Source organism: Zosterops lateralis, assembly GCF_965231275.1.
Source record: "Zosterops lateralis genome assembly, chromosome: 6".
In the NCBI taxonomy this organism is placed as follows: domain Eukaryota; kingdom Metazoa; phylum Chordata; class Aves; order Passeriformes; family Zosteropidae; genus Zosterops; species Zosterops lateralis.
The window spans coordinates 51102706-51124919 of NC_139761.1; the positions used below are offsets into that span (position 1 = coordinate 51102706).

The 22214-nt window shown below is 42.3% G+C and overlaps 1 protein-coding gene across 3 annotated transcripts in view; it reads left to right on the plus strand.

Moving 5' to 3' along the window:
- The first annotated feature begins 312 nt into the window (after positions 1–312).
- The window catches only part of TUB (TUB bipartite transcription factor), an 89271-nt gene continuing 67369 nt past the window's right edge, over positions 313–22214 (plus strand). For all 3 annotated transcript variants that reach the window (XM_083863530.1, XM_083863532.1, XM_083863531.1), the window contains exon 1: positions 313–436. In XM_083863530.1, the coding sequence (XP_083719656.1) occupies positions 399–436 (38 nt within the window). In that variant the 5' untranslated portion in view covers positions 313–398. The remainder of the gene's footprint in view (positions 437–22214) is intronic.

Sequence of the window (22214 nt, forward strand, 5' to 3'; positions counted from 1 at the left end):
TCGGGGCGGCGGACCCGCCTCGCCCGGGCGATGCCAGAGCGGGGGGCGGGCGGTAGCGGCGGCGGGGCCGCGGCGCTGCTGCCCAGCCTCTCCCTGCCCGCCGCTGGCCCGTCCCCCGCCCCTCCCCGCTCCGGTGCGCGACTCCGCCGCCGCTCCGGGCAGGGAGGAAGGGCTGGGAGCCGCCTCCCGCTGCCCCCGGCCGCCCCCTCTCCATGCAGGCCGGCCCGCCGCCGGGAGCCCTCCCCGGGGGGATGTTTCTGCGGCCGCTGCCGGGATAACCGGCGCGCCGCCCGCCCCCGCCCCGGACGGAGGATGCTGCCCGCGCCGTGGCGGGCTCCGACTCGGGCAGCAGCGGCCGCGTCCGCCTCCTCGGCTCCGGGCAGCGTCGCCGGGGAGAGATGAGTTCGCGGCACCAGGCGGACTGGATCCCCTACAGGTACGGGGAGACCCCGCGGGCGGGGCGGAGGCGCCGGGGCTGCCCCCGGGCAGGAGCCGCTGCCCCTCGGGGGGTCCCCGTCTCGCTGGCGGGGCCGGGGCGGCCGGACCGTGCCCGGGGCTGCCCGGTGGGTCCCGCCGGGGGAGCGGATCGCGGCCGGCCCGGTCCGTGCGGGCTCTCCACCGGTCCCGCCTCCCAACTCGGGGCCGGTGCCGCTCTCCGCGAAGTTCGGGGGCCGCTGTCGGGGCGGGCTGTCAGTGTCAGCCCCGCGGGGAGCGGGCACAGCGCCGAGCCCTCCTGCCCCGCGGCCCCGGCAGACGGATGGACGGGCGGACAGGCGGAGCGCTGAGCTGTCGGTGGGGCCGCCGCGCCCCGGGCTGGGTCTCCGTGCCCGCGCTGGCCCCGCTCCGGCGGCTCCGGGAGCGCGGGCGGGCGGGCGGGAGATGCGCGGGGCGGGCGCGGGCGGCGGGGCCGCCATGGCGGGGAGCGGGATCGCCATGGCAGCGCCCGGCCCGCCGTGCCATTGGCTCCGCCGTTGCCATAAGCTACGGGAGCCGCGCTGGCCGCCGGGGAGCCCCGCGCGTCAGCGGAGCGGCCCCGGCAGCGCCCGGACCCCCTGCCCGACCGGCCCCGGCAGCGCCCGGACCCCCTGTGCCCGCACCTGGCCCGGCAGCGCCCGGACCCCCTGTGCCCGCACCTGGCCCGGCAGCGCCCGGACCCCCCTGTGCCCGCACCGGCCCCGGGAGCGCCCAGAGCCCCCTGTGCCCGCACCGGCCCCGAGCGCCCGGCTGCGCACCCGGAGCATCCCTGCCCGCAGCGAGGGAATAGTTTGTGTCCGACTCGCCGGACCGAGGGGGAACCGAAAAGGAATGGGCTGTTCTAGTACTAGACCCCTTTCCCAATCTGCTCGTCAGATTATTTTATTTTATTTTATTTTATTTTATTTTATTTTATTTTATTATTTTTTATTTTATTTTTAGTTTCCGTTAAAGTGTCTTTTTCAAGCTGGATATTTACAGAAAGAAATCACGCGGGGTTTAACAAGGGGCTCTGACAACGACGGAAAGCGTGTTTCTTCCGTTTGTTTGGTTGTCAGTGAAACAAGGTAGATACAGTAACACAGGACAAGAGGACACGGTCTCACGGTGCGCCAGGGGAGGTTTAGGCTGGGCATTAGTTGGACAAAAGTTCTTCCCAAGAAGGATGATCGGGTTGGGATGAGCTGCCCGGGCGGGGCAGTGGAGCCGCTGTCCCTGGAGGTGTTTGGGGAGCTGGATGTGGCGTTCAGTGCCATGATCCAGTTATAACAAGGTGTTGTGTTCGCTCACACGTTGGACTCGATGATTGCAGAGGTCTTTTCCAACCCAGCTGATCCTGTGATAAACCTTTTATTTTTGTTGTCGGTAGAGAACCATGCAATTAGAAATACGTGCAGAGTGCACTTTAAAACAAAGCTGCTTAAGCAGGTCAGTTGTAGTTTGCCACATTCTCAATGGCAGTGTTTGTAGCAGATGTATGCCACAATGAATGCAACGTGAGCACAAATACATCAGAGGAAAAAAAAAAAATCCAAAAAAAAACCCCCCAAGATAACTGCACAAGTGGAAATCTGCTATTTTGATATGTGCACATCACAGTTCAAATCAGTGGAAGAACTAGAAAGAAAGAAACATGATTACAATGAATCTGAGAATATTGCCACTCTCTCAGCAATAGCACTTTCAGCCCATGCATTTTGAAAAGATGCAAGGAATTGGCAATAAGGCTTCAAAAATGACTAGGGGATGCATTCTGATGCAATTTGAAGCCTTGTAATGAGGACAGAAATACCAGAGGAACAGCTGTTCATGGCTCATCCCAGCAGCAGAGGAGCAGTTTCTCTGTTCTCTCACTGTACACAAGGCTCTGCAGAGGCCAATGCCAAAACTTTGCTGAGGGTTTTTGTAGCAGTGGCCTCAAAGAAGGGAATAAAACATCTCTACTGCTCAGTGCAGCACAGAGAAACAAAGGGAGCCAAAGAGGAAATCTTCAGAGAAGCACAGATTTGATGATACTCATATCTTTTCTAATATAATGTTATTCTTGAATGTTAATGATGTGTTTATGGTCAGAAACTGCTGAGGACTGCTCAAAACCAAAAGGCAACCAAACCACAGTTCTGCTCTGAAGTGTCTTTATTTAGCTTCTAAAAACATTCTCTCAAGAAGCTGGCTTATTTTTCAGAGGTAATTCTTGAGTTAGAGGTGTATCATTGCAAATCTTACTGGGCTTGTGTGTGTAAAGCATCTTCCAGGATCCCCTAAACATACTTGCCCAGGAAGCAGTGGTTTGTGAATGCATATGTGACTGAGTTTACACATGAAAGCACTGTGTGAGTAAATTAGGTCAAAGTACCATTTCGAGGGAGTGAAATACACAAGGAGGAGGAGAGACCTGATGTGCACCCCTTGGAACAGTTCATCTTCTCTCTGAGAGCAAAATGCCCCATGCTTATCTGCCCTCTTGCTTCACATTCATGTTTTCTGGGGTGAGTTCAGTCATTGCTGACTCTCAGAACTCAGAGGAAGGTTCACCACCTTCTTTATGGTCTGGGTAGCATGTGACAGCCAAGAGTGTCACTGCTGCTAGTGTGGGGGACAGAGCATAGGCTGCTGGGCATGCTGAAGCCTGGGAAGATGCATCCTTCTAGCAGTGGAATGTATGTGCAGCTATATACCTGAATTAACTCAAGCAGAGAAGAATTGTATTTCTGTTAGTAAAATGTCATATTTTTCCTTTCGAGTGAAATGAGCCAGAGGGAGTCAGTTCCACATGTGTCATGTACAACTCATTAAGCAATCCACCTGCGTGTCCACAACTCACAGACTTAGACTTCCCCTTTTAAGATGCTGAGAACATTTTGAGTGAGTTAACAAAAAGTGGTAGGCAATTTTTTCAGTGTCAGTGCTAGTTCGTGCTGAGGTCAATAAAAGATTCATATTATTTGTGAGTTTGTGATTTCAGTGTTTTGCCGTTATCTCTTTTCATCCTCTCTTATGTGTTCTGCTTTTGAAACACTAATAGTCATAGGATGAGATTTCAGTTGGCTAATGTTATGAATATATATATTATATTTAAGAAGCTGTCTTTTAAAATATTTCATTTATTTTCATGCAACACATTTCATAGATAGAAGTATAAGCATATGATTAAGCATTTAATGTGAAGCTGCACATCAGGTACAATGAGGTAGGAATTCTTTTAATTGTACCCATTTTTAACAATGTCTGCTCTTTAGTATAAAGATTCAAAATAGTTTAGACGCAATTAAAAAAAAAATTAAATCAGTTGCAGTCCATCAGTAGCTGCCCCAGCCACAAAAGTGGTTTGCAATGGAAGTTAAGAGTAAGATATATCTTCTTGAGGAATTATGTTTGCAAGCACAGTAGTGTTTTCTTTTGGTATCCTTCAGCAGTTTCCAGTAGAAAATTCAATGCAGAAGTGTCTGGGAATCATTACAAAATCACAGGAGTTCAGGTTTTTTGTTCAAGGGTATGTTTCTATTTCATATCTTTTTTCTTGAACTCATTTTTAATTGATAGAATTTCTTAAATATAACATACTCCTTTTTATTTTATACTGGTATATCTTGAATAAGTGAAGACATTCCTCATACTATAAAACTGCAGTCAAATAAAACTACTGCTAGGTAAGATGGAAGTATCAGTAAACTCACTTTCAGTAAGGCTCCAGTCTCTATTTTTATTACTATTATTATTATTGCTATTATTATTATTTATTCTTATGTTTTCAGCTGCTTCTTGAACAATAAATCTGGATCCTGTAACTTTAAAAGGAGCATTTACACAACCAGCTAATGTGTTCCATGAGAAATATCCAAACACCACCAGCTGAAAAGCCCAATCCACGCAGGAATCAATTTAATCCAAGTCCCCAGAGTTCTCTGTAGAGTGTCTGTGTGATGCTGCTGAGCCTTGGTTTGTGTGGATAAACCTGCCATGGCTGGAGGGGACCTCATGAACTGTGCCCTGGGGACCTGGCACTTGGCACTGAGGGCACAGAAGAGAGCAGATCACGCAGCCTGCATTTGCAGTGGCATAATATGTCCTGATATGTACACGATGGTGGTAATAATACGCATTATTTTTGTTTGTGACAGGTTTTATTATGCTCAATTTTTGTAGCTTTCATGAATTTGCTCTGAAGCTTTAAGGCTGTGCTTAGATATTGCAGCTATAAACAGTCACAAGTTATTTACTTGCAAAGGGAAGGATTACAGTTGGAAGAAAATTGTGGAGCACAGCTGGGTTGTAAATTCATGAATCATCGCAATTAGGGCAGATAAGAAGATTTCTGAAAGTGTGATGTGTAAACAAATGCTGGAACAAGAATGGCCTTGAAGACCAAGGGTATCCCACACTTGTTTCTGTGCATGTTGTGAAGGTAGTTAGGGATAATAGGGCAATAGGGATATTATAATACCCCCAAGTTTTGGCGCTGTGAAGGCAGCAGTGCAGGTGGAGTGCTCCCCTTGCTGCAAGGTGCAGTTTCTGTGACCGAGAGCATCGCAGTGCAGGCAGGCTCGCTCCCAGCCTCCTGCCCTGGGGAAAGGCATGGATAATTTACAAGAGCTGCTTTTTCTAAGGAAAGGAGTTCAAAGACTGTGTCTGTCCTCTTCTCTGAAACAGGCTGTCTTGTCTCAGGCTATTCAGTGTATAAAATTAGCCTGGTCGTGTGCTTTTAAAACATTTAAGTTAGTGCTCTCCCTTAATGGAACTCTGTGCTCTTGCATAGAGTGTTCCTGCTGTGGTGCATAGCGACTCCAGCAGAGATCAAAGGTGGTTTGCCCAGCATCAGTGTGAGGGAGATGTCACAGGCAGTTGCTACCCTGAAGCTGGTAGCCTAAATCAACTAGGCAGAAAAGAGAGGTGAGGAAAATAAGTGTCCCAAGCTGTGGAAGTTGCGGGGTGTTGGCTTAAATGGAAATGGGACAAGGCTCAAGGGAGATGAGCTGCAGAGCCGGGTGTGAAACCTCGTTGTCTTGTGCTTTGCAGTGTCCTAGAGATGGATTTAAATTTAAGTGAGGGGCTGAAAGGGCTTTGTCACCCCTTGCACAGACCTTATGACAGTAAGTGATGCACCAGTTGTCCCAGAGCGTGGCCACCCCCACCACCTTTGCAGTATCAGCAGCCAGATTGAAGCAAAAACTGATTTTTTCCACAGGGCAATGGTTTTCTGGTAGCAACAATCATTTGCAGGTTCCTGGCAATGACAATCATTTACAAGCCATCTGTGCCAGATTTGGATCACAGCCGGGAAGTGGATATGAAATGTAATGTCTCTCCTCTCACACTTCCCTTAGTTGGACAGTTTTAATTCTTATGCCTGAGGGTTTTTGGACATTCCCTGGAGTGGCATCCATTTAGACATGCAAGCAGCAGTTTTTCTGGAAGGTGGTACTTTTTATTTAGTAACTAAAAATTGCCATTCTAGAGAGCTGGATTCTTTTCACACTTCCTCCTCATTTTTCTTCCTCTCACACTAATGACTTATTTTCTAATTCATGCTTTTCTGTTCTTTCAGCTGATGAACAGATTTCTTTTTGCCATTTTTCCCTACATCTTGTTCTTCTTCCCTCTTTTTCTGTTTGCTTTTCTACTTCGAGATTATTCATAAAAATAGAATTCTGTCTTGCCAGCTGTATGGTGCCTGCAGAAGATACCTTTCTCTGTAAACATTTGCTATTTTAATTTGTATTTTATTGTTCGTAGCTTTTAAAGAAATCCATCCCAACTTCTCATTGTGTTACTTAAGTAGTTAGCAGATTTGCAATTTTTAAAAGCTGAAATTATTTATTTTGCAGGTTATTGAGAATTAATTTCAGTATTTGCAGCGGTGTATTCAAAGATTAATGCCTTAAGCATGGATATTAAAATTGGTGTTTATTTTGCATCTCACTTACTGCTGAACATTTTGTTCTTGTAGTATATGAAGGCCAGTGTTGGACTGGGAGATGCCCTTCTTGGTGACAGGTCTGTGTCGTGCACAGAGGGTGGCAGGGATGGAAGAACTGTTTTCCCACAGTTTTTGCAATGTCTTTTATCTTGATGCAGTGGCAGGATGATGATACCAGCAAGTTCTGAGGACTCTCAGCTGAGAATGTAACACCTCTCTGGGCCCTGCTGTCATTTACATAATGCTAATAATATGCAGGTAAAACACCAAGGCAGTCTTCAGGCTGGAAAATTTTCAGTTGAGAAGCAGATACAAGAGAGGGGCACAAAATGCAAATGGAAAGCTCAGGGTGATTTCTGGCATCAGGAGGATTTTTTTGCTTTCATTTTTGTTACAGGCATATGATCATTAGCTTCTTTGGACTATCTGTTCTTAAGAAAATGGGAAATCAGGGGATACTGACTTAGATAAGGAAATGTGTTCTCAGGGAAGGATGTATAGAGTGTACAAAGATAACAGTGGGAGAAGGTGGAAAGACTGCAATAATTATTTTGGATGAGTAGATGTCATAAAAAATGAAACTTTTTTTTCCTGACGTAGTTATTTTACGCCAGGTTGTTTCATCAAACACTTGATGGCAATGTAATTTATGTAGTTTATGTCTACATTGCATAGCTTCATGACACTTTAAAAGCTCAGTTTGCTCCATAATTAAATTACTTTTTACATGGGTTTGTATTTTATTCTTTTATGTTAGTAAGGAAAAAAAAGATATCTTTCCTTTCCCTTTCAGTGATCACAGCAGAATTAAGTATTAGCAGAATACTTTTGTATTGCTAATAAGTTGAGGGATTACATATTTATCTATTTTTTTATTCTTAAAGAGAAACGGTGACCCAACTGAAATCACCTCCTCCTTCAGGGAAATGCAGTAGGCCCTACAGAGCAGAGGGGAAAAAGTGCTTCTGGCAGGACAAGAAGCAGTTTGGGATGGGTTTTTTTTTCAGGTTTGGATGCTGATTTTGTGCATTCAGCCCAGTGTCCTTCCCCCTGAAAGCAGGGATGCTGTAGAGACTAAGGCTCCCCTCTGCCATCCGTGCACTTGTGTGGTTGCTTGTGGGAGCTGTCACAAAGAGGTGGCACCAGAGCCTTTCTGCTGACTTAAAAGGGGGCTGGATTGGTGCCATCCCCTTCTCTGGGCTCCTGTTTTAGCTGAGCAAATAACAGCAAGCAGGCTATAATGCATGAATATGCCAATGTGCTCGTGAGTGACACACTTACCTTGCTCGCTGACAACGCAAGTGCCCGAGTCATTCTTTCATGAAGTTGAGTTCTAGCTTGGATTCTCAGAGGTTTATGAAAATTAAGTCTTGAATTGCAAATTTCAGTGGAAACCTTGTGATCCCTGTTGTGATGCGTGTTAACACAAGCCTGTGAATATCGTAATTCATGATTATTGTAACTCATTTGACACAGGTAATGAAACCACAGCATGAAGTTTTTAATGGTAATTTTAATTCCAATCACAGTTCTAACTACCGGCAAATGAGATATTACAAGATGAAGAAATTCCTTGATTAGCTTCAGATGATGACTAAGTTGGAAATTGTATTTGCAAGTGAAATACAAGTACATTGGTATTTGATCTACAGTTGGGGGAGAGATCTGAACAGTTCTATCTTTCAAATTTGGTATCAGTTTGAAAGCAAAATGAAGTTAAAAGCTAGGTATTTGCATTAGTTCTTTCTGTGCCACAGCAAGAAACATAAAGAAAACAGGTCTGATTTTTTTCAGAGCAGGTTGTTGCTAGCCCATATTACTACAGCAGCATTTTCACTTGGCTGCAGTAACAGCAACAAAAACAAATTACATTGCATCGTGTAGCAATTCTCACTTCTGAAAATTTGAGGAAATTATTGAATGTACTGTGGAAATTAAAAAGTAGATAACTTGCCCAGACAATGACTTAGACTAACTGCTCGGATCAGGTTGAGTGGAAACTGAAAGACTAAGACACATACTGTACCCTGGAATTCATCCCACTATTTTTGGCAGATATAAATCCCAGTACTCAAGCCAGGAGTGTGAATTTCCATTAACAGTGTTTTGCAAACCTAGGGATTGCTTGAAGTCTTCTGTGCTGAAACTTCAGCTCAGTTGTACGGGTGAATAATGCCTCTTTTGGGACACTGCATCTGTAGAGCAATGTTAAATAACTTTAAAGGTGCCTGTACACACCATTGAGTCAGACCTTGACAATTGATTCTTCCAGGTTACTGAATCTTAAATCATTCCACTGGCTGTTGCTGCAGATTTAAAAAGTGAAATATAAGGTTTTGGAGAAACTTTTCATGCTTGCCCTAGAATAACATTAACATTGTTTTATTGTCTGTCCCTAAGGCAGAGCTCATGTCCCTCTGCATGTGGTGTATTGTTACATCTCTGCAATCATAGAATCATTTGGTCAGAAAAGATCTCCAAGATCGTCAAGTCCAATCACTTACCCCACATTGCCAAGTCCACCACTCAACCATGTCCCTAAGTGCCACATCCACACAGCTTTTAAATTACCCCAGGGATGGTGACACCACCACTTCCCTGGGTATCCTGTTCCAATGCTTGACAACTGTTTCAGTGAAGAAGTTTTTTTCCTCACATCCCACCTAAACCTGACCTGGCACAACTTGGGACTGTTTTCTCAGCCTTCTGCCCTCCAGCAGATCAACCCTCCCACCCAACTTGGTGTCATCTGCAAACTCACTGACTCCCTCAACCCCCTTTCCCAGATCACTGGCAATGGGCCACATCAGAAATGCACAAGTGATTTACTCTTTGGACTAACAGTGCAGTTCAGTCTGGGAGGAGCTAGCGACTGCCACATTTAAATGGTTTCCAGTATATGTGGTAGATTGTTTACATCTAGCTGGGAATCTACCACAGCAGATCCTAAACTAAACTCTGTAACTAAATGTTATACGCCCATCTGTTCACAATGGGCCTATAACTTTTAGTGTAGATTTCTTGTTTTCTGGTCTGAAATAAAAATACTAATTTTTGCTTATTAAAAGAGCACTAGCTACCTCTGAACCACCTAATCTAGGCTCTGGCTTTTCAGAATACTAGGATAATTCCTGCATCTGCCAGATATATTAAGAAATACTGTGTTAATACCCAGAGAAACTAGGCCATCGTATCAGAACAAAAAGATCATGACATTGCTAGAAGTTTGAGGAATCTCAGAAGATGCTTTTTAAATGTTGGCTATTTCAAATAATAATATACTGTAGTATTCTGGCAGCATTGATGCAGCTTGAAAAATTCTTAATTACCTCCTTGGGGCTTGAATATCATTCTCAGATTTTGAAGATCAAGAAAAACCAGCACAGGAAAAATTTAAATCAAATTAAAAGTCCTTCCTTCCTAACTTCCTTCCTTTCTTTCTTCTGTCCTTCCTTTCATGTCTTTTTCCTTCCTGTTATTATTCCTGGGCACCCTCTGTTTTTTTATTAATTTTATTAATGCTGTATGCCTTAGGATTTGCAAGATATAGATTGTTCTGAGTTGTATTGGAAGGAAAAAAGTTCTCCTATCCTGTGCACCTTGTGTCAGAGTGATTTGCAGATTATTCTGTTGGAAAAAATGTGAAGGTATCTTTGCATAAGATGGAAAGTGTGATAAGCAAGTTCAGGTGTTCAAGTCTCTGCCCTTTGTTTCATTCTTTAGCAAAGTGTTTCTAATGCCTCAGATGAGTGCCTGGATTTTCAGGTTATTTGTTGGTGTGTGCTGGGCCTGTCTCCCCAAAATTTTGTTCTGAAACTGGGTAGGTCATCAAGTTTAAAATTGACATTCTCTTACAAAGACTTCTGGTAAAAGAATCCAGTGAACTTCAGACTTGGAAGAAAATATTTTAAAGCTTAGGAAATTATTTTTTCTGACAATAAACTGTAGTTTCTGAAAGCCATTCTTTCATTGATATGGTATCAAAGAGTATAGGCTATAACCAAGATTGAAGGCGATAGTAAGACAACTGAGAACTCACTGGAAGTGACTATTCCATTTATTGCTTGTTGTATTCTGTTAAAATATAAAAGTTTCGAAAAAGAAGGTTTAAAACCATGCAGAATAGCTGCATTTTATCTTTAGGCTGGTATAGGCCTTTCAAAGGATGGAACACTGTGAACCTGCCTATGGCTGGATTTTCAGGAGTGCTCAGATTCTGTTGAAAATACTTAATGTGGTGGAATGAGAAGGGAGGAGAGACTATTGTGCTGTCTAGTCAAAATGACAAACAGCGCATAACACAGTGTGGGTTTTATGTGTTCTTTGGCAAGAACAACTAATTTTCTTCTGAAAAAGCTTATTCTGAAGAAAAATGTAAGATACATTAGAGGCACAGAGGTTTTCAGTGCATTGTGTGATGGACTGTAAATATGCCCAGCTGACATTTTGAAGCAACCTCAAAATAAGTCTCTGGGTGGTGGGGTGAAAATTCAGCCCAAAGGGTTTTAGTGTACAGCCAGCTCTGCAATATTGCATTTGCTGTGGTCTTGGATTAACAGTGCCAAACATGAGTGCATATTGCAATAAAAAGTGAACAGAAAGATGTTGTTCTGTGTGGTTTTGCTTTTTGCTTTGCACTTGATGACATCTGTCTTGTTGCTAATTTTTCATGGCATGGCTATGATCCTGTTTCTATTTTTTGTTTTTGTGCCATTAGATCTATAACTAGCAATGATTGAGTCATTATTAATAACTCCCTAAGTTATTTACTTTGGGAAGTGAAGGCATTTGTTTTCATTTTACATCATTAAATGCCTGCTTCTGTTTCCTAATGATACTCAATATATAAGGAAGCTTGTTTTCCCTGTTTCTATGGTTCTTCCCTTTTGTGTGTGTGTCCTCTGTACCTGGCTGATGTTGCTTTTGGGAGAACAGTGAATGTGCTGCTGGGAGACTGCCTGGACATAGTGTGGCTTGTGCTAAATTTGTCAGTCAGTGGCAGTATTTCCTTATAATCTTCCAGCTCTTCTTAAATGAAATCTTTTAATAATTGTAAAGCAGATAAATATTTGAGCAGGATTCCAACTCTCTGCTGCCATCCAAAAACTGTCAGCAGCAGTCTTTCTAACGTAGATTGCAGACTCCAGCAGAGGTCCTTCTGTCAGCAGGTGGGAGCAGATGTGTTCCCTGGAGAGCAGCCTGGTCTGCCAGCACACAGAGCTTCAGAAGGGTGGGTGAGCAGTCTCTGGTCACTGCTGGGGTCACTGCTGTGGGCTGGCAGTCCAGACAGACACCCTGTGCACTCCTCAGTTTGACACTAGAGAAGATAAGAGCATGCGCAACACCATCCCACAAGGGTAAAATCATTTGGAGGGTCACATAAAAGGAGCTGCTGCTATCTTATCAATTTCTAGCTTGCTTGTGCCAGCCAGCTCTCTTTCCATAATTCTGCTGAACCTCCTCACCCTGTGCCAGTTTTGGTAGGTCCTGAGTGAGGAAGAAAATGGAGCCCTCTGAATGTGACAGAAGGAAGCTGAGTGACATTCAGAGGATGCTCCTTCAGGCTGAAATGGCTCACCTTGTATCCTGCAATAAACACAAACTCATGGGTTGTGCACTGAAGTATTAGAGCTATGAAAAATGTGCAAATAACAGTGATCACAGGCTACATCAATTAGACCTTCTGTGCAGTGGGCAATTAGTGTTTCATAAGGAAACCCGAAGATACACAGTCATATGTATTTTTCAGAGAGAAGAAGAAAACATCTGCTGGTGTACGAGTCTTGATTAGACCCAAAGGGGAATCTTAGCTTCACTCCTTTTTAATGGTCCAATAGCTAAAATCATTCTTTCTGCCTAACTTAGATGCATTTGGAAATAGCTTCCCACAGTGCCTGAAGTGGTTTAATTACATCTGATGTGGTTAGAAGAGGTCTCCAGCTTTGTGTGATAGAGCTTCCTCTCTCTGAGAGGATGTGTGCTCACTGATTACACCTATGGTTGTCTCCTTTGCCTGGCATGCTCCTGGTGGTCTGCAGTGTGGCTGTGGCTCAAAGCTCAGTGGGACAGGTCCCTCAGTGTGCTGGATACACCTTGGCATTGTGCTGGAGCATGCTGCCAGGCTTGTGTCTCACTGCCTTGGTGTGGAACTCCAGGAGAGGCTGCAAAGACAGGAATGTGTTACCCCTGTGTTACTGATAGGGACCCTGCACATACAGAAATGTGGCTTTTCACATTTGAAAAGATGAAGACTCAGTAGCAAGATTGGGGAAGGAATTATATTTGCTTTATCTTCCACCCTTCTTTCCCACAAATAAGATAATATTTTTTTTATTTCACTTATGTTGCTCTCTGTCAAATCCAAAGTGGGATAGTGAGAACTATGAATAAAAAAAATGAGCCCAGTAAATTTTCTTCACCACATGTTCATGTTGGAAGGAGTCTTCTGCACATATCTGTAAGAAATGGTCCTAGGATCCATACAAAGACTAGGATCTCTGCTTTTTAGAGAGCAGAATTCCTATAGCTGTCCTTCATAATGTTCCCTATGTGGATTCTTCCTGCTCTAGTAATATTATGAAGCTGAGCCCCAAAACTTCTTCTTAGAGAGAGACTGTTTAAGGATTTGCCTCTATCCAGCCACCATATTCATTATGGAATATGATGGATTTAGAAATATTAGCCTTCTTTAATTTTAGTTGAAATCAATCAACTGAAGAAATTATTGTAGCTATTGTGAATGCATAAATCTGTCTTTGTTTACAAAACCAGGCAGAACCCCCTCACTATAGGAATTGCCAGTATAGGAATTTTAAGTTTGAGCACTCTGGTCTAATTTTATTGTTGAAGCCCCACAGAAATGAGAATTCTTCCTGAAACTTCCAGAGGTTCCCTGCCTTCTACAAAATATGACATTAACATACGCGTTTCATGGGAGATAGATAACTCAATTCCTTCTCTGACAAAGACTCAAATATTTTAAATTTAATTTTACTTGTATGGTATAATCTGCTTCTTGTTCTAGGGAATCAGCAACCAAGCCGATAATCACATATTTCTGCTCCTTTTTAACTGGAAATATTTTATAGAAGGGAAGTAACAGGCTTACAGGTGTGTCCAGGGACAAGACTGTGCATGGCACATCAGTCCCCAGTGGAGATTCCTTTTGTTGTAGTTGTTGCTAACAGGCATTCTACCAGGTGAAGTGGAATAATCAAAATGGCAACTTCACCCAAGTATTAAAAATATATGAAAAGGGTGGTGGAAGCCCTTTCCTGTAATGGTTTGCTGTGGATCTCACAGCGCCTAAACAGCTCTTTGTTCAATAAAAATGCTTTACATCTTATTTTGCCAGCCTTGGCTTTGCAAATTAAACACGAGGCAGCCTCCTGCCAAGTAGGTTTTTGTGTGTTTTTGCTGTGCCTTTTGTATCCACAAAAGGTGTTGGTAAACTTCTCTGTTTACCAACAGAAGTTTGCAGTTTGTCAACACAACCTTTCTTAGCAGTTAATCTGATCTACTTCGGCTGTGATCTGTTTAGTTACATTTTTAAATGGCACACAGGAGCAAATTAGATTAGCCTTGTTTTCTTTGTTGAAAAATGGAAAGCACAAAATCCAAGACCTGTAATATCTTGAATTACCTCAGGACCTGTTTCTGTCACGCTTAAACAAATCTGCTACAAGGGCATGGATGCATCAGTGGTAGCTCTCTAAAGCTGTGCTGGTTTGGAAATCAGAAATTGAAGTGCTTTTAAACAGATTTGTTTTTTATTTTATGATCAAAACATTTAGGGTGGGAAACAATTTGTACTTTTTCTGAATACATGAAGAGTGACATTTGCTAAATTCTACATTCTGGTTATTCTTGCTATCCTGAAGATTTTTATGAAGTAGGAAGAAGTACTTGTCATAATATAATTGCATATTGGAGATTCATGTAAGTTCCACACCTTGAATCCACAAGCTGAAATTCAAAGTGATACTATCATTCATCTTCCTTTAAAAATCAAAGAAGGGAATAACACAACCCTCCCCCCCCAAAAGTACCCAAACCCAGTGATAGACAATTATATGAGTTATATTTTAAAGAGGAGAATTTGACTGTTCTATGCAGTGTGCAGTCAGTAGGTTTTTCCACTGTTATTTCTTATCCCTGTCTTTGTGTGGGTTGATAACATGCCTGAATGTTAGAGAAAAAAGAGGAAAAAGAAAAGGAAAACAGTTTTTGTCTTAATTGGTAAGTGAACTGCAGTATCTATATCTAGCATGAAAGCAGCCATTGGAATTGCAGATTTGGCTATCCATTTTGTTTCTAGGAATGACAAATGTACAATTTGCAATCCTATATAATTACGATCTGATTCTAGATAGAGTGCTGTAATTTCTACCAGTATCTAGAAATATATAATTTGAGCATAAATTTTCAGTAGAGAATGTGCAGGGATTAGTGGCACAACCTTAATGAGAATTACACTGCTTAATTCCTTGGATATTATGCTGGTATTGTGTCCTTTATCTATTTTGAGAGGTCATATTATACTGAAAATCTGCAGCAGGACATGAACAGCAAAGGATTCTTGTGACTGTGTGAGAGCTGTCCATCAGTTTATAGAACATGGTACTCCATTTGCTTAGCCATTGGCACATGGTGAAGGAAAAATGAATGCTTAACTCAAGTAAAAACAGTTTAAAAATAGTAGATTGGATAAATGCTGAAATCTTTTTGATCTAGTTCCTTTGGTTATTTTGTTACAGTCGCAAATGACAGCTGCTTGCTGGTTTAAGAAAAACAAATACTTAGAGTTGACGCTGCTTTTTTCTAATTATCTTCTGCATGCTTTATTTCAAAGACAAGGTTACTCTTTTCGCATGTAGCGTATTTGTGCAAATCTTAGGAGTTTTCAAAACAATAATAAAAAGCATCTTAAGTGTCTTTTTTAGGGTGTTTGTTTGTTTGTTTGTTTGTTTGTTTTATTCCTCTTTGGTTACTGTTTGATGGCACTGGTGAATATTTGACAAGCAGTTTAGAAAGCAAAGATAAAAATGAATTTTTTTTTATCAGCCTTTTAGTCTGATGTTTAACGTTCTGTGTGCTATAAGCTTTTATTGTGCAAATACTCAGCCATTTGAGCAGGTCTAGATATTTATGTCCAACATTATTAAGTTATGTTAGTCAGTTCAGGATCAGAACCTTAAAAATTAGGTGGCATGCATATATCAGGCCCTATTTTCAGTCTGATTCAAATGCAGAAAAAATGATGTTCCAGAGTCTGAAATGTCTTGCCTGGGGGACTGGCTTTGCTTTCAAACTATACCACACAGACTATTCATGTGACTGTGTTTCAAAGCCCAGAACAAGAATTTGCAAAAGGTAGTTGCAAGTTAGAAATATGAATTAGTTGGGTCATGACCATTAGCTCTTAGTTTTTCAGTAATTTGATAACTGTGTCAGCTCTAAGCTGCATACTGCAGAGGAGATTTTCAGCTGGAAATCCAAAGCTTTTTGGGGACACAGATTCCACATTATCTGAAGCTGTGAGTCTGTGTGCTATCTTGACTCCTCTGCCACAGCCTTTCTCATAATTCTCATTTCTTGCTGGCACCACACATTTTTGCCTGTTGTATACATCTCACAGAACAAAATTGTGTGTCCTGAAAGGAATTGCTATATCAATTAACTGCCCAACACAGAAAGAATCCAGCATTTGAGTCATACCAGTTAATTATGATAATTTTCCAGACTGCATTAAGAAAAAGTAGTAGTTTTCCACATTTTCTCTCCCAGTTTTTTAATATATGTATATATATATATATACACACAAATATCTATGCATATATACTTAAATACAAGGAAATGTCTCATTTCTGTTGAGACATCAAGCTGGATAGAGCAGCTATTGTATCACTTTTCTGGAGTTGTCACTTCTTAATAATTAAATGCTTTTAAAATATTTTCCCATTTATACATCACTGTAGCAAGGCATTTCACTTAGCTTTTTGTAGCACCACACAATGTACTATGAAGTGTTGAGAGGATAATCCAGACTAATTATTAGACTAAGTGATCATTTCATTGGAGGCAGTTAAGGAGAACCAGATGAAGATGATTGTCAGATGTAACAAAAATGGTCACAGAGTAGTCAAGAAGGAGTATAGTTGGGATTCTGATGATTCATAATGAAAATGGAACTAAAAATACTGCAATAACATGGTGAGCATGGTTAATGTTAATGGAAAAAAAAAAAGATGATTGAATCTTGTGCAATATACATATCTTAGTATGCTACAAAAAGAGTTGTGCTGCATAAGAATACTGAGACTGTTACTTGGTGTGACACTTCCAAGTACTTGTAAATGTAGTGAGTGCATTTTGCTATTAAAAGCAAGTATTTTCTTCAATTTGAAACACAAAAAGCATGCCAGCATATTTGGGGTTAAATGAGGTATAGCCAGAATATATAAATATAGGTTGAATGGGACAAGTTAGGTTTTTTCCCAAAATGTGTCAGAAAGTACTATTTGTTCCTTTTCCTATATCAACCTCTGACATGTGATTCTGTATAGTATTATCCCATGTTACGTATTTCCCCTCCTGTTTATTTTCTCTGTACAGTTATTTTTACTAGAGAAAGTAAACTCCCTTGGCTGGGAGTTAGGCACAGATGTGGAGAAAAACATTTAATGTAACAAAAGCAAAGAAAAGCTGTAATGTGTTCCAATAAATGTGTGGAAGGGGCCTTTAAAGGACACGTTGGAAAACAGAGCTAGAAAATTTGCTTTCACTGTACACAAACAATGTGGGTTCACAGCTGCAGCAAACTCTCTGACTGTGTTGTAAAGTTTTTTTCAGCTGCTTCGTAGGTCTTGAGAATAGAGTCCATTTACCACACTTGGTTGCCCACAGAAGCAAAGGAAAGAGATTAGGTTAGTTTTGAAATGGAGAGCAATGCTCTTCTGGTTGTTTACTCACAGGATCATCTTCACACAGGGAACTGATAAATTGGAAGATTAAATATATAGCTTGTTTTGAAATTATCTTTGAATGCTGTAGACAGGATTGAATACCTATGTCTCACTAAAAAAAAAAGGGGGGGGGAGAAGAAAATCATCATCCCAGCCGTATTATTACTATGGTTTCCTAAGATTTGTTAAAATCTGAGAAAGAGTCTCTTTCTGTGCAGGCACTGTGTATGCACACTGTGAAAACAATCCTCTGTCTTCAGGAGTTTATAATTAAAAACCCCAACTTGGAGGGATTTATTCATATGCATCTTTTTATGCAACGTGAAGTCAGTGGCAACATTCTCATGAGATTGAATTCATGGTTTTGGGGATTCAGGGCCCAAGTATGAAGATCAGGCTGTATGGAATTCCTCATCTGCATGGAGTGCTGTTAGAAATAATGACTTAGTTTTCATTGTAGGGAACAAAACAGAGGCCAAGTGGTGTTGGCTACTTCTGATAGCCATCGACATCTTGCCAGTCTTGAAATCCATATCATGTACTTAGGCACCAGGATCTGACAAACTCATTTTCCTCTGAAAATGTTGTCTAGGATTGTCAGTATTTACTACTAGTATAGAAGGTAATACAGAGAAGGAACTCAAACCAAAATGAAAAATCTGCTTTCTTCAGTTCCAGCAAAGAAGTACGAGGTTGGATTATAAAGATAGTATGTGTGGGGGGGAAAACTGACAAAATATTTTGTTTCACGGTTAGTATTTATCATGAAATGACATGTCTTCCCTTAGAAACTGTATTCCATAGAAACTGTAAAACCACCTGTAAAAAGAAAAAGGAGCTTGGCTGTTTCAATTCACTAGCATCTATCAGAGTTGCAATTCTCTACTGTATTTTTGTTCAGTTTTGATGGTTAGAGCAGCAAAGGTAAACTAGGGAGTCTCTATCGCCTTCACATTTTCAAATTTTCCTTTAAAAAGCCAGTAAATACAACTCCATCTTTTTCCAGCCCTCTCCTAAACACATATACAGGCAGTGGGATCTGTTAATACTTTGCTGCATTAGTGAATTACCTCAAATATAATCCATTTCAGCAGCAGCATGTTTGATCTACATTTTCATGCCTGTGTTTGCACGCCTGCTGCAGAGAAAAGCCTCACTGAACACCTGCAGCAGTGACCCTATGCTTGGCATCAGTGTTTTGTTTGTTAAACACTTCACGATTATGCTGTTATTTTAAATGCCAACATTGTTTCTAGGTTAATTACTGTACCTGTGAGGCTTCATTCTTGCTTCACAAAGGTGTTTCTAAGAGGAGTTAAGGCTTGTTTGTTGCCCTCATTTTACAGGTGTCTTGGAAGGTTGTGCTGTTTGATGTTAAATAGACCCAGTAGCTGCCAACTGGACAAACCCATGTTTCGTGAAACAGGTATAGGACAGGGAGGAAAAGGAGCCAGCAGTCATCTCATGCAGGCTTTCTCTTCATCACAGTGGCTCACAGTGTTTTCCACATTAAAAAAAAAAACCAAAGGTCTGTTCTAGGTGACACCTTTTACCTGGTCAGCAGTAATGGAATGGGAGAATCATTGTGGTCCAGGCAGAGAACTCTTGTTCTGCAGTGTATGGATGTGTAAGTGCAGTCTCCTTATCCAGACAGTACTTTTCCCTAGTTTCTGCTCATTTAGTGTACTGTTTGTTGTGGTTGGAGGCTTTGTGCATGAAGGGGTTTGGTTGGTTTGTGCATATATTTTACTGTTTTAACAACTGAGATGAGCTGGGTTTTGGTACTGAGAGAGAAACCTGGCTGCTAGGGCTGGATCTTTGCAGTGGCTGGCAGCAAAGTGTTTTTGATAAAGGTGCTTCCTGAAAGTCGTGTCATTTGTCATCTGGATCCATCTGCATTGCAGGTAGTGTATCTCCAGGTCACGGCATTTTTTTATTTTTCCTTCTCAATTTGTTCCTATTCAGGTAATTCTCATCAAACTACTTTAAATACAATTTTAGCATAGATCACCCAAAGTGTTTTACTGCTCCATCATTCATGTTTATTAAATTCACCTCTCTCTTTTGGGATACAGATTCCTTCTCTGACATTGTGTTCGGAGTTTTGTGTGCTGAGGGAGGGCGAGAAATAACCCATGTCTTCCAGTAGGTGAAATTTTCATTACCTGCATTTTACTGCCATATGCTGTCTTGTTCAGCTCTGTGTAATTGCAGAGAATGAATCTGTACAAATATTAGTTCAACTGATCTTTCCAGGGCAGTAGTGGCAGCCTTGTAGTTCAGTTATTTAAAACATGCAATGTGCTGTAGGGAATAGTTTTGCTTTTCATCTCACTAGATCGTTTCCTGGCTTCTTATTATCCTCACTGAAAGCTGTCAGCCTAGGCCTTTCAGATCCTAAACTGTAGTTTCTTTTTCTTTATGACTACAGTTTTGTTGTGATTTAACTCAAAGCTGGATCTCATTACTTCAAAGCATATCTGAAGTATCTGCAGAGCTCCTGTCGTTCCCTTCAGCACTGAAAGTCTCTTGGGTTTTTTGCTTAAGAATGGTCAGTGTTTGTTTTTATATATCCTGTAATACATTTTACCTGACTCTGATGGGTTTTTCAAACACTTAGTCTAAGTAGAACATTTAGAAGATTTGATTTCTACAATTGCTGTTGGTTTCAGATACCCCTAAAGTCGTAACAATTGGAGATCTATTTTGATGAACTGTTCTAATTAAAATGCTGTTATGGAATCATAAAATGGTTTGGGTTGGAAGGGACCTTAAAGATCATCTCATTCCAACTCCCCTGCCATGGGCAGGGACACTTTCCACTAGACCAGGCTGCTCAGAGCCCCATCCAGCCTGGCCTTGAACACAGCCAGGGATGGGGTATCCACAACTTCTCTGGGCAAACTATGGCAGTGCCTCACCCCAATGTTTTTTTTTTCCCAACATCCAATCAAAATTGCCTCTCTCAGTTTGAAACCATTGCCCCTTGTCTTATTTCTACATGGCCTTGTAAAACCTCCCTCTCCATTGTTCCTGTAGGCTCCCTTCAGGCACTGGAATGCCACAAGGTCTCCCCTGAACCTTCTCTGCTCCAGGCTAAACAGCTCCAACTCTCTCAGCCTTTCCTTATAGGAGGGTGCTTAATTTCTCTGATCCTCTTTTGGGTCTTCATCTGGACTTGCTCCAACAGGTGCACATGTTTCTTATGTTGTGGGCCCCAGACTTGGACACAGGTGGTGTCTCAGGAGTACTGAATGGAGTGGAAGAATCCCTTCCCTCACCCTGCTCTCCATGCTGCTTTTGATGCAGCCCAGGACATGTTTGGCTTTCTGGGATGAGAACTCACATGGCTGGGTCCTCTTGAGCTTCCTATCATCACCCCCAAGTCCTTCTCCTTAGGGCTGCCCAATCCCTTTTCCTCCCAGCCTGTGCTTGTGCCCTGGCCCAGCTGCAGGATCTTGCACTTGGTCTTGTTTAACTTCATGAGGTTCCCACAGCCCCACCTCTCCATCCTGTCGGGGTCCCTCAGCATGGCATCCCTTCCCTCCAGTGTGTCACCACACCACACAGCTTTGTGTTGGCAGATTTACTGAGGGTGTCCTTGATCCCACTGTCTGTGTCAGAAACAGCTGCACCAGTCCCAGTACCAACCCCTGGGAATGCCACTCCTGACTGGTCTCCACTTGGATACCAAACCATTGACCATGACTCTTTAAGTGTGACCATGAAACAAGTTCCTCATCCACTGAGGGCTCCAGCTGTTAAATCCATGCCACTGCAGTTTGGAGACAAGGATGTTGTGGAGGTGACTGTGTCAAATGCTTTGCAAAACTTCAGGTAGGTGGTGTCTGTGTCTCTTCCCTCATCCACCAGTGCTGTAGCCCTGTCACAGAAGGCCACCAGATATTTCAGGCATGATCTGCTCTTACTGTCACCATGTTTGCTTGTCACCAATCATCTCCTTATTTTCCATGCACCTGAGTTCAATAGGGAACTTGTTTGTTTGTTACCAATCATCTCCTCATTTTCCTGAGTTCAATGGGCACTTCCCTGGACTGCCATATCTTCTCAAGTATGATGGGTAGTGGCTTAGCTACTCCTTCTGCCAGTTCCCTTAGGACTTGTGGATGCATCTCTTGAGGTGCCAGGGACTCCTGCACCTCCAGCTGCCATAGATGCTCTCAAACCTGGCTTTCTCCTATGGAGAGCAGTGCTTCATTGTCCTAGTCCCTGCCTCTCCCTTCTGCACTCAGGCTGTGTGCCTGGAGCACTTGCTAGTGAAGTCTGACTCAAAAAAAATTGAGTACCTCAGCTGTCTCCATGTCCTGGGTAACTGGGTCTTCCATTTCCTTCTGGAGAGGGCAAATATTTTCCTTACTCTTCCTTTATTCAGCAATGTACTTACAGGAGCTTGTGTTGTTGTCCTTGACATCTCTGGCCAGATTTAATTCTATCAGGGCTTTAGCTTTCCCAACCTGATCTCTGGCAATTGTGTGGCCATGCTGAGGATTTGGCTGGAATTAATCTTAACAATTATCTACATGGAATTAAGAAAAAAAAAAAAAAAAAAAAAAAAAGAATGTGTTCCTGTTGTTACATTTGCTTTCAGTTAATCTGCAGAATTGTTGCCAGACATAATGAGTGTCATAGATCTTAATGCACAAAGGACATTTAGATAAACCTTACTGGAGCAAATAGTACCAACAACCTTTCAGGAAGGTCTCATTAATTTGCTGATTTTTAAACTAGTTTGCCATCCAGGATTTGAGAAGAAAATAAAGCATTTGGTTCTGTAATTATTTGTACAACTGCAAGTGCAGTCTGCTCTCAACCATCTGCCCTGCAGGCATTACTTTTAG